Consider the following 19,837-nt stretch of genomic DNA (forward strand, 5'->3'; position numbering starts at 1 on the left):
CCTGACCCAACGTACGCACCCAGGAGTGCAACGCCAAGGGTCGCCGCAAGTAAAAACAGCCAGAGCAGAAATCTGGCTCCCAACCGTACGTAAGGCGAGAGCCTGAACCACTCCCTGCTGCAAAGACAGCAGAATCCTGTACACAACGCATGTACGAGAGTGCCAGTTCATCTCCCCACACACAGAGATGTAGGCCTTCCATGTATGAGGAAAAAAACCTACGTGAGGTAGACCTCCGTGCACGCAGCACGGTAGAGACCACCGAGCCCAATAGGCCTCGGTCCTTAAGCCCCTGGCTCTTAACAGCCGCGCCGCTAAGGCCGGTGGCTGTGAAACAGGGTGGAAGATCGGACCTTCTATCAGAAGATCATTTCCCAGGGGAAGACCCTAGGGGGCATCTGCCACCAGACGCATTAGGTCCGCGTACCAGAAGCGACGTGGCCAAACCGGAGAAATCAGAACTGATAGAATCCCCACAGCTTCCACTCGGCGCAGCAGGCGAGGAAGAAGCTTCCGAGGAGGGAAGGTGTAAAGTAGGCGACAGTGACCCCAAGGAGCCACCAACGCGACTGACGCGTCCGCCCACGGGTCCTTAAACCTGGCCACGAACCGTGCCACCTACCGATAGAGACGGGACGCTAGAAGGTCCACGTCTGGAGTGCCCCACTTTCGGCACAGACCCCAAAACACCTGCGGGTGGAGAGACCACTCTCCTTGGCCCAGTGCAGTGCGACTTAGGTAGTCTGCTAGCCAATTCCGTATTCCCGGAATGTACCCGGCCGATAGAGCCGGAACAGACCCTTCGGCCCACCGAAGGATGTGCGCGACCCCCGTCGCTGCAACAGAACTCCGTGTGCCTCCCTGATGATCAACCTACGCCAAGGCCATGGCGTCATCGGACAGGATCCTGGCCTGTCGGCCCTGTAGACCCAGGGACCACCTGGCAAGGCAAAGCTTGATCGCTCGGAGCTCCAGAACGTTGATCAGTAGGCAGGATTCCACCTGAGTCCAGTGCCCCTGGGCTGATTGGGTGCCCCAAGCGCCCCTCCCCAACCGGAGAGGCTGGCATCCGTTGTGACCACTGTCCAGTGGCCAGCAGAAAAAAACGACTTTTCGGCCCGAAGCACCGGAAACGCCAGCCACCACACCAGGGGAGACATGAGCAGATGACTCAATTGAATCTGGTAATCCAGAGATGACGGAAGCTAGTCCCATCGTGACAGCAATTCCCTCCGTAGTACCCTGGCGTGGAATTGGGCATACGGAACCGCCTCGAAAGAGGCCACCAACGGACCCAGAACCTTCCTGCAGAATCGCAGAGATGACCGTTTCTGGGTCGGCAACTGCTGCACAGCAGACAGCAGAGTCTGAAGTTTTTCCGTTAGGAGAAAAACACTCCCGCCCGGAGGAATCCAGGACCAGTCCCAGGTATTGCAGTCCCTGAGACGGAATCAACCCTGATTTCAGGACAATCCAGAAACCAGCCGAACACTCGGAGAGCCTGACACGTGATAGACACGGCTCCACCAATGCAGAGCTCGAAGAAGCTCGTAGGAGAATGTCGTCCAGACATCCCATGATAACAAACCCCCGCTGTCACAGCCGGGCCAGTATCGGGACGAGCACCTTGGCGAAAACCTGCCGAATGGGAAGGACACCAATAAAAATGGTCCCCCCCGACCGCAAATCACAGAATCTCCGGTGGTTTGAGGATATGCAGGTACACGTTCATGACATCCAAGGATGCCAGAAAATCCCCCTGATGGAGTGCCGCTATTACCAAGCGAATCGACACCACCTAAAAGTTTGCACCTTGACAAAACAAACGAGGGACTTGAGGCCCAGGATTGACCGGGCCCCATCCTCCGTGGGGACACAAACAGAATGGAGTAAAAACCCAGAGACCGTTCCAACGAGGGAACTGGCACAATCACTCCCCTGACCCGAAGATTCTGGACAGCCCCGGAGGAGGCCAGAAGCCGGAGGGAAAAAACCTGTTTGGCAGACAAGAGAGAAACTCAATCTTGTACCCCAAGGAAAACACTTCGCAATGCGAAGCCAGTCTCCCACCCGAGACACGGGCGGGAGCAGACCTTTAGGCGGAAGCAGGTATGTCCGCAGACTTGTTAGGCATTCGGTATCAGGTGCGCTGCTACCCCGCAGCGGGGATTCAAGCACCATGTAGACCTACCCCCACCGCACAGGGCGGGCAAAAAAACGCTTGGAGGTAGTCAAGGAGGGTCCTTGCACATGGCGAGGTCCCTAGCCCTTCCCAGACTGTGGGAACAGCATGCGCTTATTACCCGTGGCATCCTCAATGATGCCATTCAGGGAAGTCCCAAAAGGACCGTTCACCCTTAAAGGCCATCACCAAGGCCTCCTTAGAGGACTAGTCCGCAGACCAGCTCTTCAGCCACACAAGGCGGCGCAGAACCACTGCATAGACGGAAGCCCCGGATCGTATCCATGGCCGCCTCGCAGAGAAATTTCTGACCCTGAACCAATTGTTCAGCAGGTCCCTAGAGGACTCGGAAGCGTCCCCTTCTTCCAGCTCCTGCAGCAGGAGCTTCGCCCTTTCAGTCGGGGCCTGTGCCACCAGGGCCCCGGCCAGAGCCAGCCTCACCGCCGAACCCACCACCGCGAAAAGGGAGCGGGCCACGGCCTCCACTCTCCTATCATCGGGATCCTGAAATGCAGGAGCCCCTTCCACAGGCAACGTGGTGGCCCTGCTCAGTCTGGACACAGGGGGGTCCACTGGAGGAGAGACCTACTTTTTTTTTTTTAAAAGTCCCCCTCAAGGGGGTAACGGGTTGCAAAGTTTTTTGACAGACTTTTTGCGGTGCATTCCATTCCTCGTATAACATATTGTCCAAATAAGGAACACAAGGAAACACTTTAGCGGTGCGTGGAGGTCTGCGGAACCCAAAAGGTACTGACACAACTGGTGTCTCCGCCACATCCTCAATTTTTAGAGTCTCACGCACTGCAGAAACAAGAGCTCCAACAAATTCCTTGCCAGCAACTGACTCTGCAGCAGAGTCATCCTCACTATCCATGTGGGTTAAGCCCGCAGCCTCTGACATAACAGAACCAGAAAACAGCAATTCTGCATCAGAGACATCCCCAGAAGCAGGCTCAGGGAGGGGGCGCCTTTTACCCCCCATCCGGACACTAGCTGCTTCAAACCTGGCAAGAAACCCAGGACAGCCAACATAACAGATGTGGCAGGGGAAGGGGCGTTAAGGGTTAACTCAGGCATAGCTGGAGAGGGAGACCTGGCTCAGGTTCCATAGTGTCAGCGCCGTGTCACCCACCCTACAAAGCAGGACAAAAACCCCCACTGGTCACCTCCTTGCTGCTATTGCAGAGTATGGGGGCCCCTGGTACTCACCACCCCACCCAGCTGCAGAGAGAGCTGAAAACCTGAGGTGTGCTCTGATGTGCTGGCTGTGATGTGTCTGTCACCTCAGGGAAGAATCACAGCGTTTCACAGCACTAAAACTGTCACAAGAGACCAGAGGCTGTGCTGTGTCTGTCACCTCAGGGAAGAATCACAGCGTTTCACAGCACTAAAACTATCACAAGAGACCAAGAGATTTCCAAGATGGCCGCCGTCTGAGGTAAAAATCACCTCATATAACACAGCAGCACCCCCCAGAGTAACAACACAGTCCCCCAACAACACACGGGCCCCGGTGGTAATAAAGAAAACCCAGGAGGCCCCCCTTCACAGCCACTACCCAGTCAGGGGAAGGAGGGAGAGGAAGGGGAGAGAGGAAAGCAGGGCGGACCCTCGGTCGACCTCCCCAGGGAAAACACCAGCCAGACCACTTACCTGAGTAAGGGGCCACTATCTACCCGTCCTGCGACTACCCGGATGGAGGTATCCCAGACAGAACCAACGTCCGTAAATGGCATGGCTGTCGGCCAGACACACTGTGACACAGCCATAGAGACCGGTCATATGTGTGCCCTAGAACCGAAGTTCCCCGGCCGCCCCTGGAGCAACGGGGCCTGTCGTGGACGTCCCAAAGCTGAGCTAAGGGCCGGGACACGCTCGATGGCCGAACATGGGGGGACTACAAGGGTCGAGGACCCAACCTGTCACCCAGTCGGCTGTTGATAGAAGAATCACAGGATTCAAAAATGCAGGAAAAAAATAATAAAAGCGAGAAAAATCGCAAGAAAAAAACTCCAGAGTACAGGACTCTAGAAGTGCCTGACTCCTCTCCTGTCGTTAGGCAGAAAAAAAGGATTTCTGTACTCACCGTAAAATCCATTTCTCTGAGTTCATAGACGGACACAGCCTTCATTGACCTTAGGGTTATGCTTCTTCCTACCAGGAGATTTAGGCAGAATTATACAGCACTTAAGGTGTTAAAAACTTTCCTTCATGCCGCTCCTCCCAGGGGGCGTGGCTCCCCCAGGCATAACCCACACCCTGCTCTAGCAGCTTCAGTTCGTAACAAGCAGTACAAACCAAGGAGGGGTGGATGCTGTTTCCGTCTATAAACTCAGAGAAATGGATTTTACGGTGAGTACAAAAATCCTTTTTTCTCTTTCGTTCATAGACGGACACAGCCTTCATTGACCTTAGGGACGTCCCCAAGCAGTGTCAAAAACATTTTAGGGGTGGGAAAACAACACAGCAAAAACAGGTTACACCCCAAACAAAACCGGAGTTACTCAACGGAGGAACTCCAACCTTAAACTGCCGCCTGTAACACCCTGCGGCCGAAGGAGGCATCAGAAGATGCACTCACATCCACCTTATAAAACTTTGAAAAAGTGTGGACCGACGACCAGGTCGCAGCCTTACACACCTGTAACACAGAGGCTCGATGTCAGAAAGCCCAGGAGGCCCCGATCGCCCTGGTCGAATGCGCCGTGACCCGAAAGGGAGGCGCCCGCCCCTTCAGGGCATAGGCCTGAAGCACAACCTGTCGGATCCACCTTGAAATGGTGGCCGACGAGACTGCCAGGCCCTTACTGGGACTGGACACAGACACGAACAGCGAGTCCGACTTCCGGAATGGAGCTGTCGCCGACAAGTAAACTCGAAGGGCCCGAACCACATCCAAAGAATGTAAGATGGCTTCCTTCGGGTTCTTCGGCTGAGGACACAAGGATGGAAGAACAATGTCCTCATTAATGTGAAAGGCCGAAACGACCTTCGGAAGAAAAGAGGGCTGCGGGCGCAGCACCGCCTTATCCTGATGGATGACCAAGTAGGGGGCCTTGCAAGACAAGGCCGCCAGCTCAGACACTCGTCTGATAGAGGTAATAGCAACCAGAAAGACCACCATTTGTGACAGAGTCAGCAAAGGGATCTCCCGAATGTCCTCAAAGGGGGCACGCTGAAGCGCCGAGAGGACCAAATTCAAGTCCCATGAAGGCAGTGGGGGGCGCACCGGAGGGGCCACATGACGGACCCCCTGCACAAACGTGCGAATTAGGGAGTGCGCCGCCAAGGGACGCTGAAAATAAACAGCCAGAGCAGAAATCTGGCTCTTGATCGTGCTCAAGGCAAGAGCCTGGTCCACACCCCGTTGAAGGAACAGCAGGATCCGGGACACCACGTATGTACGGGGGTGCCACTTCATCTCCTCACACATAGAGATGTAGGCTTTCCATGTACGATGGTAAATCTTTCCTGAAGTGGACTTCCGTGCACGCAGCATGGTAGAGATTACCGGGCCCAACAGGCCCCGGTGCTTCAGTACCTGGCTCTCAACAGCTACGCCGTTAAAGCCAGTGAACGTAAAGCAGGATGGAAGATCGGACCCTGAGACAGGAGATCTTCCCTCAGAGGCAAACGCCAGGGGGCGTCTGCCACCAGACGTACCAGGTCCGCGTACCAAGAGCAACGTGGCCAGTCTGGGGCGATCAGGATCGTTGGAATCCCTTCGGCTTCCACCCTGCGCAGCAGGCGAGGGAGGAGCCTTAGAGGAGGGAAGGCGTATATCAGGTGATAGTGACCCCAGGGAGCCACCAACGCGCCTGACGCGTCCGCCCACGGGTCTTTTGACCTGGCCACGAAACGTGGCACCTTCCGATTGGGACGGGACGCCAGAAGGTCCACGTCTGGAGTGCCCCTTTTTGGCACAGGCTCTGAAACACCTCCGGGTGGAGAGACCACTCCCCTTGATCCAGAGTCGTGCGACTTAGGAAGTCGGCTTGCCAATTCTGAACCCCCAGAATGTATACGGCCGACAGAGCCGGAACGGACCTTTCGTCCCACCGAAGTATGTGAGCGACCTCCGTCGCTGCAGCCGAGCTCCTTGTGCCGCCCTGATGATTGACATACGCCACGGGCGTGGCGTTGTCGGACTGGATCCTGACAGGACGGCCCTGCAGTTCCAGGGACCACCTGGCAAGGCACAGCTTGATTGCTCGGAGCTCCAGGATATTGATCGGCAGGCGGGACTCCTCCCGAGTCCAGCGCCCCTGGGCTGACTGGGTGCCCCAGACGCCCCCCCAGCCGAAGAGGCTGGCATCCGTCGTGACCACTGTCCAGCGGCACGGAAGAAAAGACTTCCCGGACCGAAGCACCGGAGACGTCAGCCACCACGCCAGGGAAGACTTGGCCAGATGGCTCAACCGAATCTGGCGATCCAGAGAAGATGGGACCCTGTTCCAACGTGACAGAATCTCTTTCTGAAGTACCCTGATGTGGAATTGGGCATACGGAACCGCCTCGAAGGAGGCTAACATCAGACCCAGAACCCTCATGCAGAAGCGAAGAGATGACCACTTCTGGGTCGACAACTGTCTCACTGCAGAATGCAGGGTCTCCAGTTTTTCTGATGGGAGGAACACTCTTGCCTCCCCCGAATCCAAAACCAGACCCAGGTGTTCTAGTCTCTGGGACGGAACCAACACTGACTTTTTTAGATTCAGAATCCAGCCGAACTCTTGGAGAGTCCGACACGTGATGGACACGTCCTCCTCTAACTCTGAGCCTGAAGAAGCTCTCAGGAGAAGGTCGTCCAGGTATCCCACGATAGCGATCCCTCGCTGCCTCAGCAAGGCCAGGATCGGGGCGAGCACCTTGGTGAAAACCCGTGGTGCCAAAGCCAGACCGAACGGGAGGGCCACAAACTGAAAGTGGTCCTCTCCGATCGCAAAGCGCAGATACCTCTGGTGTCTTGAGCAAATGGGAACATGCAGATATGCGTCCATGATGTCCAAGGACGCCATGAAGTCCCCCTGGTGGAGGGCCGCTATGATCAATCGGACCGACTCCATCCTGAACCTTTGCACTTTGACAAAGGAGTTGAGGGCCTTTAGGTCCAGGATAGGGCGAACCCCTCCCTTCTTGGGGACCACGAACAGATTGGAGTAGAACCCCTGAAACCATTCCTGCGAGGGAACCGGCACAACCACCCCCCTGTCCAGAAGATCCTGGACAGCCCCGGACAGGGCTAGCCGACGATCCGGAGGAAGCTGGAGGTTGGAGGGAAAAAATCTGTTTGGGGGGCAAGAAAGAAACTCTATCTTGTACCCTGAGGCAACCACCTCGCAAACCCAACGGTCGGATAGAAGAGACTTCCACCGATCCGCGAATTCGTGAAGCCATCCCCCCACCCGAGACCCGGGCGGGGGCGGACCTTCATGCGGAAGCAGGTTTTTCCGCAGGCTTGTTGGGTTTGTTGAACCAGGGGCGCTTTCGCCCTGCAGCAGGGGCTCTAGAACCTTGCGGACCTTTTCCTGTCGTGCTGGGCGCACGAAAAAAACACTTAGGAGTAGTAAAAGTAGGACCTGGCTTGCGGCGAGGTTCCTTACCCTTCCCAGACTGCGGGAGCAACGTGCTCTTACCCCCCGTGGCATCCTTTATGATGTCATTCAGGGATGCCCCAAAAAGCCGTTCGCCCTTAAAGGGCAAATCCACCAAGGCCTTTTTTGAGGACTGGTCAGCCGACCAGCATTTTAGCCACAAAAGGCGGCGCAGAACCACTGCGTAGACGGAAGCCCTGGAAAGCAAAGGCAACATATCCAAATTTTTGGCCCTGAAGCAATTGTTCAGCCAGGTCCCTAGAGGACTCGGAAGCACCTTGGACCTCCAGCAGGAGCTTAGCTCTTTCAGTCAGGGTTTGCGCCACCAGGGTCCCGGCCAGAGCCGGCCTCACCGCCGAACCCACTACCGAGAATAGGGAGCGGCCCACGGCCTCCACTCTCCTATCAGCGGGGTCCTTGAATGCAGGAGCCCCCTCCACAGGCAACGTAGTAGCCTTGCTCAGTCTGGACACAGGAGGGTCCACTGACGGAGGAGAGAGCCACTTTTTTAAGAAGTCCTCCTCAAGGGGGTAACGGGTAGCAAAGCTCTTAGGAACAGTAAAAGCTTTTTGCGGTGTATCCCATTCCTTATATAACATATTGTCCAAATAAGGAACACAGGGGAATACTTTAGCGGCACGCGGTGGTTTGCGGAACCCAAAAGGGACTGACACCGCTGGTGTCTCCGCCGCATCCTCAATATGTAGAGTCTCACGCACCGCTGTAATAAGAGCTCCAACAAATTCCTTGTCAGCAGACTCCGCAGCAGAGTCATCCTCCCTGTCCATGTGGGTTAAGCCCGCATCTTCCGACATTACAGAACCAGAAGCAACAATAGCATGATCTGATTCTGTGTCAGAGACATCCCCAGAAGCAGGTTCCAGGGGGGGGGGGGGCGCTTTTTACCCCCCAACCGAGCACTGGCTGCTTCAAACCTGGTGAGAAAAGACTCCAGGACAGCCGACATTGCCTCAACAGATGTGGCAGGGGAAGGGGCGTTAAGGGTAAACTCCGGCATTGTTAGGAATGAGGGGCCTGATTCAGGCTCCATAGTGCAGCTGCCGTGACACCCCCACTGCTAAAGCAGGAAAAAAAAAAAAATTCCCCACAGGTCACCTGGCTGCCAGAAAAGTATGGGGGCCTCTGGGACTCACCACCCTCCCGGTATAGCGCGGACTGTGAAGGACAAGCTGTGCTGTATAGCGCGGTCTGTGAAGGACAAGCTGTGCTGGTGGAGCTGCAGCGCTGCGTCTGTCCCCTCAGACGGATTTGTGGTCTTTTTCCCCGTCGAAACCACCACAAGAGGCCAAACTAGAGCTGAAAACAGCGCTGGCCACAAGAAAATAGCCGCCGAACAATGCAATCGCGGCTCCGGCAAAATGGCCGCCGTGGCGCAGATTTAAAAAGACAGTGTACCTCAAACTGTCAGTCACAAAAATCACCACACAGCACACAGCTAACGCCCAGAAAAGTACACCACAGACCCCTGCAGTGACACAAACAGCCCCCGCCATACCACGGGTCCAGTGAACATGAGCCCCAGAAAAAAAAAACCCGCACAGCCGTCACCCCAAGGGGGAAGGAGGGAGAGGAATAAGAGAGAGAGGAAAGCAGGGAAAAAACCCTCAGTCGACCTCCCAAGGGAAAATTTCCAGCCAGACCACTTACCTGAGTAAGAGGCCACTACTTACCCGTCCTGCGACTACCCGGCTGGAGGTATCCCAGACAGAACCAATGTCCGTGAACGGCATGGCTGTCGGCCAGACACACTGTGACAAGGCCATAGAGACCGGTCATATGTGCGCCCTAGAACTGAAGTTCCCCGGATGCCCCTGGAGCAACGGGGCCTGTCGTGGACGTCCCAAAGCTGAGCTGAGGGCCGGCACACGCTCGAAGGCCGAACCTGGGGGGACTACAAGGGTCGAGGACCCAGCCTGTCACCCAGTCGGCTGTTGATAGAAGAATCACAGGATTCAAAAAACGCAGGAACAAAATAATAAAAGCGAGAAAAATCGCAAGAAAAAAACTCCAGAGTCCAGGAACTCCAGAGAGAGCGTGACCTCCTGTCGTTAGGCAGAAAACAAACTGAAGCTGCTAGAGCAGGGTGTGGGTTATGCCTGGGGGAGCCACGCCCCCTGGGAGGAGCGGCATGAAGGAAAGTTTTTAACACCTTAAGTGCTGTAGAATTCTGCCTAAATCTCCTGGTAGGAAGAAGCATAACCCTAAGGTCAATGAAGGCTGTGTCCGTCTATGAACGAAAGAGAAAAGACTGAGGCACCTAGAGCAGGGTGTGGGTTATGCCTGGGGGAGCCACGCCCCCTGGGAGGAGCAGCACAAAGGAAAGGTTTTAACGCTAGGCAGAAAACAAACTGAAGCTGCTAGAGCAGGGTGTGGGTTATGCCTGGGGGAGCCACGCCCCCTGGGAGGAGCGGCATGAAGGAAAGTTTTTAACACCTTAAGTGCTGTTAAATTCTGCCTAAACTCTCCTGGTAGGAAGAAGCATAACCCTAATGTCAAAGAAGGCTGTGTCCGTCTATGAACGAAAGAGTAAAATCAATTTAAAAACTCTTTATTGACAAAAAAAAATGCAGTTCAATGATGATAAAACCAATCTTTATTTACTAAGATGTGAAAAAAGGCGATCATCTAAATAAGTCTATTCATCATTGGGGCCCTACCCCAAAGCACCCCCCCCCCCATGGTAAGGGCATGTGGCCTGGTATGGTATGGTTCAGGAGGAGGCGGGGGGAGCGCTTGCTCGTCGTTGTCCCCTTCCAGGCTGCATGCTCGGATAAGGGTCTGGTATGGATTTAGAGGGGGCCTTAAGTCCTTATTTTTTTTAATTTTGGCGTAGGGTTCCCCTTAAAATCCATACCAGACCAGAAAGGGCCTGGTATGGATGGGGGGGAGGCCCATATTGTTTTTTTTCTGATTGAATTTGTGTTTAAAACTGATGAGATGGGCAATGAATCGCACTGCAGTGCTCAGAAAACACGCAGGATATATGTAAACCAATGCCACAAAAAGTCGGTTTGGTTCACATGTCATGCGAATCGGATGCGGTTCGAAAAGCATCCAATTTGCATACATGTGAACAGAGCCTAAGGCTGGGTTCACACCGCAGTGCAGAGCGGCTCACAGTAGGGGTCCAGTCCATTCCTGTTCACCATTTCAGGTTCGATTTCAGTCCACATCCAAATTCGCAACAGTGTGAATCCAGCCTCAATGTTTGCTTAGTGAGCAAAGACTCCTCCCAAGGTTATACAATACCTCCAGTGTTACTCCAGATTTATGATGTCATCTTCCAAAACTGCAACATTCTCTAGACCACAGGTGTCAAACACAAGGCCCACGGGCCGAATCAGGCCCTCCGGGCCATTTCATGTGCCCCTCAGACCTCTCCTGCAGCTGTAGGAGAGCTCCAGCCCTCCTCTGGTCCTCCTCCAGACCCTGTACTTTCTGCTTTCAAGCAATGCATTCATCTTCTTCCCAGCAGCAGCATAAGGAAAGGGGGGTGCACTGTGATGTAAGGGAGGGTGGGGGACTCAACTTCTGATGGTGTGGCGGCTCTTGACATCTAATGTAAGGGGAGGGGATGCCCTGGACATCTAATCTTACAGATACAACCGGCCCTTTTGAGGGCAATCATAATGCTGATGCGGCCAACAATGAAATTGAGTTTAACACCCCTGCTCTAGACATATCATCACAGACCTGTTGCTCCAGTTGTGTACACCAAACACTCATCCCAGTTAGAGTCCAACCTCTTGATTTAGCTTTTGTATATAAGGCTATTTTGTCTTAAAATGTTATAAATTAGATCAAAAGCTTCAAGAGCCAGTTCTCATACCAACAATATATTTATACCATACTGTAAAGCACTACTGAATATGGTATCTCTATATGAATCAATTCGTTTTATAATGAAAATAATAATAAAATGCATCATCAAAATCCTTCCATATGCAAGAAATATACAAAAGGAACAATTCTTACCACATCAACATCTTCCAGAGTGTGCTGCAGAAGATCACAAATATACTGGAGTTGCTGTTGAAAAGTCTGAAAAAATTAACAATAATAATACATTTAATAAAAAAATACCTGTGTTGGTAATGCTGAAAAATGATAAAAATGCAACGTTAAATGCTGTGACATTATCATTTCACACTGAGGCGCCCATAGCATCGGCGGTAAAATGCCGCTATTTTTACCGCCGATGCTATGGGTGGATTTGCGGCGCATTTTGGCCGCTAGCGAGGCGCATTTAACCCCCGCTAGCGGCCGAGAAAGGGTTAAAATCATCATTTGATGATTTATTTTACCTAACAAACCAGTTATACTGGCCAGTGGCCACATATTTTTACCTTCTCCTTCGATCGATTGGAATGATGACATTTTCTTTCAATGGGGCACATATAGCCTGTACCAATCAATAATATTGGTACAAATGGCAAATCCCATTGTTTACATGCCGACTTAGACACTGCCCTGAACACAGGCCCTCTGCTTTCAAGGCACCAGACACATCATTTACAAAATCACCATATAAATCATTTATTTTGAAAGGGTAGAAACTGAGAAACTGTATGTTCTGTGTAATGTGTATGTACTGTGTACATGGGGGGAGGGGGGAATCATTTATTGCTATATTTTATTCATTTTAAAGCGGTATTAAACCCAAAAGGAAACATTTATTATATTGCAGTTCTTAGATATGATATATTAGGTTTGCTTTTCTTTATTGTCACCTACTCATCCTGAAAGTAATACCGCATACACACGGCTGTTTTTCATGACGAGAAAAATGGCCATTAAATATTTAGAACCTGTTCTATTATTTCTTGTCGTTTTTCATGTCGTAGATTTTCTCGCCGTGAAAAACGGTCGTGTGTAGGCTTTAACGACGGGAAAAAACCTGCGCATGCTCAGAAGCAAGTTATGAGAAGGGAAAGTTGCATAATCAGCCCAAAGGGTGGCGCCATTCGAATGGAACTTCCCCTTTATAGTGCCGTCGTACGTCACGAGCTTTGCTAGAGCATTTTTTATCACGACCGTGTGTATTCAAGGCAGGCTTGAGAGGAATCACGTTGAGAAAAACTTCGTTTTTTTCCATGACATGAATAACGGTCGTGTTTACACGGCATGAGAGCCGGTTCACACTGGGGCGGCACGACTTTGGGGACGACTCGGCAAGACGATCTCAAAACAACTTGAGAGGCGACTTGCAAAATGACTTCTGTATAGAAGTCAATGCAAGTTGCCCCGAGTCGCCCCCAAAATCGTGCAAGAACCTTTTTCAAAGTCCGAGCGACTTGCGTCGCTCCTATTAGAGCGGTTCTATTAAACAGAGCGGAAGGGGGACTTGTCAGGCGGCTGAGTTGCCTGACGAGTCGCCCCTGTGTGAACTGGCTCTAAGTTTGATGTGTTTTTTTTTAAAGCAAGCTCTCTTGCAGATGTAGCAGTTAGAGGGTTAAGACAAACCATTTACCAATGACAGGGGTGCCAGAAATATAGTGTGCTCCTACCTAACTCTTTCACATGACAACACATCACTGAATATGTAAGCACGTGGTGTCAGCCCTGTCTACTTTATTTCTGATGGACTACAAAGTGGATAGATAGCTCCTCATCTCCATAACCCCTCCTTGTACACAGACAGACAGACAGACAGACAGCAGAGGAAGTTATCAGCTCACAAGATTTCTGCCAAAATCAACCATATTTTTTTGCACAATCAAACAGATATAAGCACTTTCAATGCTATATTTAGCACACCAAAAGGGAGCAAATAAGAGAAGTCGGTTGTTAAAGCGGGGGTTCACCCTATATAAAAAAAAAATATTTTTTTTTTCCTCTAGCATTAAATTCGGCATAGTAGCGCGAGCTACAGTATGCCTGTCTGTATTTTTTTATCCCCGTACTCACAGTGCTATTGTACATTGAAGATTACGGGGAATGGGCGTTCCTATGGAGAGAGAAGGTGATTGACGGCCGGCCCTGGCACGTCACGCTTCTCCGGAAATAGCCGAAATAGGCTTGGCTCTTCACGGCGCCTGCGCATAGCCTGTGCGCAGGCGCCGTGAAGAGCCGAGACCTACTCCGGCTGTCTTCGGGGAGCGTGACGTGCCAGAGCCGGCCGTCAATCATCCTCCCTCTCCATAGGAACGCCCATTCCCCGCGGCAGACGGAATCTTCAATGTACAATAGCACTGTGAGTACGGGGATAAAAAAATACAGACAGGCATACTGTAGCTCGCGCTACTATGCCGAATTTAATGCTATACTGTTGTTAAGGAGGGTGAACCACCGCTTTAAAGTGAAACTAAAGTCTTGCTTTTTTTTTTCTTTAACAATAACAAACATGTTATACTTACCCGCTCTGTGAAGTGGTTTTGCACAGAGCAGCCCAGATCTTTCTCTTCTCAGGTCCCTCTTTAGCGCTCCTGGCCCCCTCCTCCTGTTTAGTGCCCCTACAGCAAGCAGCTTGCTATGGGGGCACCGAGCCGAAGCTCTTTGTCCATTCAGACACAGAACTATGGTTTGGCTCCACCCCCTCTCTCTCCTCATTGGCTAACTGACTGATTGGCAGCAGCGGGAGCCAATGGCGCCACTGCTGTGTCTCAGCCAATTAGGAGGGAGAGTTCCGGACATCCAAGGCACTCGTGGAAATCGCTGGATCGAGATAGGACTCAGGTAATTATTAGGAGGGCTGCTGCACACAAAAGCTTTTTATCTTAATGCATAGAATGCATTAAGATAAGAAAACCTTCTGCCTTTACAACCACTTTAAGGTTTCCATACACTTTCAATTCCACATAACAATATACAAAGACTTCACTTGTGCTGGTATGCAGCAATCTCAGCTGTTCTGGTATGAATGGGTGAAAGAGCTCACAATGTCCCAAATAGTTGTAGAGAGTCGGGCAGGATGGAGCTCTACTTTAAATGAGATCATGACACAAAATATATACCTCTAGGGTGTCTTGGAAGCCTGCGTTCAAATCCGACACACCTTGAAAGCCAGTCCCTGTAAAAAAAAAAAATTTCATTGAACAAGAAAATGTAAAATGTTTTCCACTTTTGCAGCTAAATTGGGGTAACACCTACTTATATAATTTTCACATGGCATAACAAAAAGAAAAATGCTCTCTACATTTTACTTACTCTTTTCTGAAAACGCCAACATTGAAGTGCTATGCAAAGGGGACTGGGGAGTTAGGCTACATTCACATGGGCTAATCAGAAGATTTCTGCTGATAACATTCACAACGGGCCAAATCACCCATGTGAAAATAGCTTTAATGTTTACCATAACTAATCCAGTCTGTGCTCTGCTGGCAGATCTCATTATCAGTCTGTCCTAACCAAGGGTTAAAGAGATAGAAGTTGCCCTTCTCTATTGTATTGTATCGAAAATCCGACCGTTTGTATGCTCCATCGGACAATTGTTGTCGGATTTTCCGACAACAAATGTTGGATAGCATGCTTTGAAATTTTCCAACAACAAAATGTGTGCCGTCAAATTACCCGATCTTGTGTACAGAAGTCTGTCGGAAAAAAATCCAAAGTACAAACACGCATGCTCAGAAGCAATGCTAACCATAACACAACATTAGCAAAAGTTGTCCAAAGGGTGGCGCTAAAGAGCTGAAAAACCACGTAGTTTCGTATTTGTTGGCTGACAAACTTTTGCCGTCTGTATGCAGAACAAATTCACGGCCAGCGCCCTTCGCACAAAATTATATGAATTTATCCGATGGAAATCCGATATTGTGTATGAGGCTTAGGACACAGGCGAAACCCACCAAAGCCTCCCTTATGCACACTGTAAACCTGCCCTGCAACAGCGAGGCACAATCTGACAAGTTTGGTCTCCCTTTACTGTTTGCATAGCTTTCAATTCTACCCATCAAATGGTATCTCCTGTCGAAAAATGCCTTCTACGATGGGCGCATGCGCTATGATGACGTCACGCCAGCTGATCGAGAAATCAGCTGGCGTGGCCTTCCGTACTGCGTGGGCACTTTTCAACGGAGGGCACTATTCGATAGAACACCGGCAAGGAGATTGATCTCCCTGCCAGCGCCATATATATGTAGACACACATGTGTGCTTGAGCTTTAGGGTACACGCCCTCGTGCAACGGGCTGCGTGCACCTATGATAAGCATATCAGCACTATTTAGCCCCCATTCACACCTAGGCGTTTTGTCGCCTGTAGTGTGACGCCGCTGCCGCCAGAGGGATGAAAACACATTTCCCTCTATGGAGATGGTTCACATCTCCACGCCGAACGCCGGACGCCTGCCACCTGAAAAAAGGTCCTTTTTTCCAGGCGGCTTTCGGCGTTCGGCTAGGAGATGGGAACCATCTCCATAGAGGGGGTCAATCTGGGGCACATCTAGGCGGACAATACCGGTGTTTTGTCGCCGCAAATCGCGGTACAAAACGCCGCTATTTGTACCGCGATTTGCGGCGACAAAACGCCGCGAATTTGTCTGCCTAGGTGTGAATGGGCTCTTATAGATCAGTAAAAAAATTAAATACATAAATCTGCATTGCTGGACTTATTTTACATGTATAAGAACGTATGACACATTCCAACAGAATCTCGAAAAAAAATGATGTGCATGCGCGTGAAAGTGTGCATTTACTATACATCCCATCCTCTCGCTTTAATGCAGGAATCTATGTTCATACATCACATTAAACTTAAAGGGTCACTAAAGGAAAAAACATTTTTTGCTGAAATGACTGTTTACCGGGTATAGAGACATAATAGTTAGCTGATTCCTTTTAAAAATGATTAAAAATAGATAAAAACCAATCATATAATGTGCCTGCAGTTTAGTTTCGTTTTTGCTGTTTCCTGGTTCTCTGATGTACAGAGCCAGAGAGCCAATAGAGGGCAGTGATGCTTCGTCTAAAACCCCTCAGCACCAATCCAGTTTAGTTTTACAAACAGTAATCACACCTCCTTGATTAGTCACCACAGTGAGAAATCTCCCAGTACTGTGGTGATCAGGAAACAGACAACCAGGAAGTGTCCAGAACAGTGAGGAATTACAGCAACATCAAAGCAAAAACGAGCAATGAGGACATGAAACCAGGACTGCAGTAAGGTAAAGGAAGCTATTAAGCTAAAAAAAATAAAATTCCTTTAGTGACCCTTTAACTATTTTTAAAAATGCTGCCTCCCCCCCCCCCCCCTTATAACACCCATCCTGACTAATCCGTGTGCGGTCACATGATCAGCCAGCAGGGGAGGAGGGAGTGTGGAACAGGCCATAGGAGCCTAGAAGTGATGTCATTACTCCCAGCTGTTGTTGGAGTGCTCTCTCCTCTCCCCTGCAGCATCTGCTGGCTGACACTGGGGAGATCACTTGATCTGACCAGAGCGGCCTGAAAATAGGTAAGTTATATACATTTTTCTTATACAGGTTAGTCAGCAGAGGTGTTAGGAGGAGGAATGGAGCATTTTTGGGGGTAGATGGGTTTAGCCTGGATATATATGTATACTACTACTACTTTAAAGCGGAGTTCCACCCAGAAATGGAACTTCTGCTTATCTGGTCCCCACTCCTCCGGTGTCACATTTGGCACCTTTCAGGGGGGAACAGATACCGGTCTAATACAGGTATTGGCTCCCACTTCCGGCGAAAGATTGCTGTAGTTTCCGCGGCGATCTATGCCATGTCTGGCCCCTCCTCTTTCCTTCTGGGAGACGCATAGGTCTCAGAAGACAGCAGGGACCAGTCAGAACGCGCAGCGCGACTCGCGCATACGCAGTAGGAAACCAGGCTGTGAAGCCTCAAGATGGCGGCGCCTCCACCCGGAGCCGAGGGACGGATCGGCTTCGGGTGAGAACATCGCGGGTGCCCTGGACAGGTAAGTGTCCTTAGATTTATTTTAATAGTCAGCAGGGGCAGTGTTTGTAGCTGCTGACTTAAAAAAAAAATAGTTGCAGGCGGAACTCCACTTTAAGCATACACTTGTGCGAGGGCCGTATTTTCCCGCACGGATGCGCAGGGGTTCCTGTGCAGACAATGCGATTCAATTGGGACACAGCGGCTTTTCCCAATTTGACACCCGTGTGGGTGAAGGTGTGCCCCCCCCCCCCACTGTTTTCATTCAGAGACACACATACATGTCCAATGGGAGCAGCAGCGGGTCCCAACTGACATGAATGGGGCCGCCTGTACATCCCATGCAGGCAAATCCCAACTCCAGGCCAATCATTTTCTTCGATGTCGTTCTCCAGCTGGTTTAAAGCATAAACTAGAGTCTCTCCCTGCAATTATCACCTTCTATTTGGAGCTGTCCTCCTCACTACATCAATTCCTTCACAAGATATGTGCAGGTTGTCATAGACCCGCCCCCTGAGGGGTTATCACCCTGGCACCCAGTATAATATCACTGACTTCATCCCAGCGCTCCCAGTATAATATCACTGACTTCATCCCAGCGCTCCCAGTATAATATCACTGACTTCATCCCAGCGCTCCCAGTATAATATCACTGACTTCATCCCAGCGCTCCCAGTATAATATCACTGACTTCATCCCAGCGCTCCCAGTATAATATCACTGACTTCATCCCAGCGCTCCCAGTATAATATCACTGAATTCATCCCAGCGCTCCCAGTATAATATCACTGACTTCATCCCAGCGCTCCCAGTATAATATCCCTGACTTCATCCCAGCACTCCCAGTATAATATCACTGACTTCATCCCAGCGCTCCCAGTATAATATCACTGACTTCATCCCAGCGCTCCCAGTATAATATCACTGACTTCATCCCAGCACTCCCAGTATAATATCACTGACTTCATCCCAGTGCTCCCAGTAAAATATCACTGACTTCATCCCAGCGCTCCCAGTATAATATCACTGACTTCATCCCAGCGCTCCCGGTATAATATCACTGACTTCATCCCAGCGCTCCCAGTATAATATCACTGACTTCATCCCAGTATAATATCACTGACTTCATCCCAGCACTCCCAGTATAATATCACTGACTTCATCCCAGCGCTCCCAGTATAATATCACTGACTTCATCCCAGCGCTCCCAGTATAATATCACTGACTTCATCCCAGCGCTCCCAGTATAATATCACTGAATTCATCCCAGCGCTCCCAATATAATATCACTGACTTCATCCGAGCGCTCCCAGTATAATATCACTGACTTCATCCCAGCGCTCCCAGTATAATATCACTGACTTCATCCCAGCGCTCCCAGTATAATATCACTGAATTCATCCCAGCGCTCCCAGTATAATATCACTGACTTCATCCCAGCGCTCCCAGTATAATATCCCTGACTTCATCCCAGCACTCCCAGTATAATATCACTGACTTCATCCCAGCGCTCCCAGTATAATATCACTGACTTCATCCCAGCGCTCCCAGTATAATATCACTGACTTCATCCCAGCACTCCCAGTATAATATCACTGACTTCATCCCAGCGCTCCCAGTAAAATATCACTGACTTCATCCCAGCGCTTCCAGTATAATATCACTGACTTCATCCCAGCGCTCCCAGTATAATATCACTGACTTCATCCCAGCGCTCCCAGTATAATATCACTGACTTCATCCCAGCGCTCCCAGTAAAATATCACTGACTTCATCCCAGCGCTCCCAGTATAATATCACTGACTTCATCCCAGCGCTCCCGGTATAATATCACTGACTTCATCCCAGCGCTCCCAGTATAATATCACTGACTTCATCCCAGTATAATATCACTGACTTCATCCCAGCGCTCCCAGTATAATATCACTGACTTCATCCCAGCGCTCCCAGTAAAATATCACTGACTTCATCCCAGCGCTCCCAGTATAATATCACTGACTTCATCCCAGCGCTCCCAGTAAAATATCACTGACTTCATCCCAGCGCTCCCAGTATAATATCACTGACTTCATCCCAGCGCTCCCGGTATAATATCACTGACTTCATCCCAGCGCTCCCAGTATAATATCACTGACTTCATCCCAGTATAATATCACTGACTTCATCCCAGCACTCCCAGTATAATATCACTGA

The 19,837-nt window shown here is 50.6% G+C and overlaps 1 protein-coding gene across 2 annotated transcripts in view; it reads right to left on the reverse strand.

Moving 5' to 3' along the window:
* The window catches only part of LOC120921650, a 60,158-nt gene that overhangs the window by 38,185 nt on the left and 2,136 nt on the right, over positions 1–19,837 (reverse strand). For both annotated transcript variants that reach the window (XM_040334167.1, XM_040334172.1), the window contains exons 2-3: positions 14,751–14,806; positions 11,773–11,838 (exon numbers count right to left, since the gene is read on the reverse strand). In XM_040334167.1, coding sequence (XP_040190101.1) covers positions 11,773–11,838; positions 14,751–14,806 — 122 coding nt within the window. The remainder of the gene's footprint in view (positions 1–11,772; positions 11,839–14,750; positions 14,807–19,837) is intronic.

This window comes from Rana temporaria, chromosome 1, assembly GCF_905171775.1.
Source record: "Rana temporaria chromosome 1, aRanTem1.1, whole genome shotgun sequence".
Classification (NCBI taxonomy): domain Eukaryota; kingdom Metazoa; phylum Chordata; class Amphibia; order Anura; family Ranidae; genus Rana; species Rana temporaria.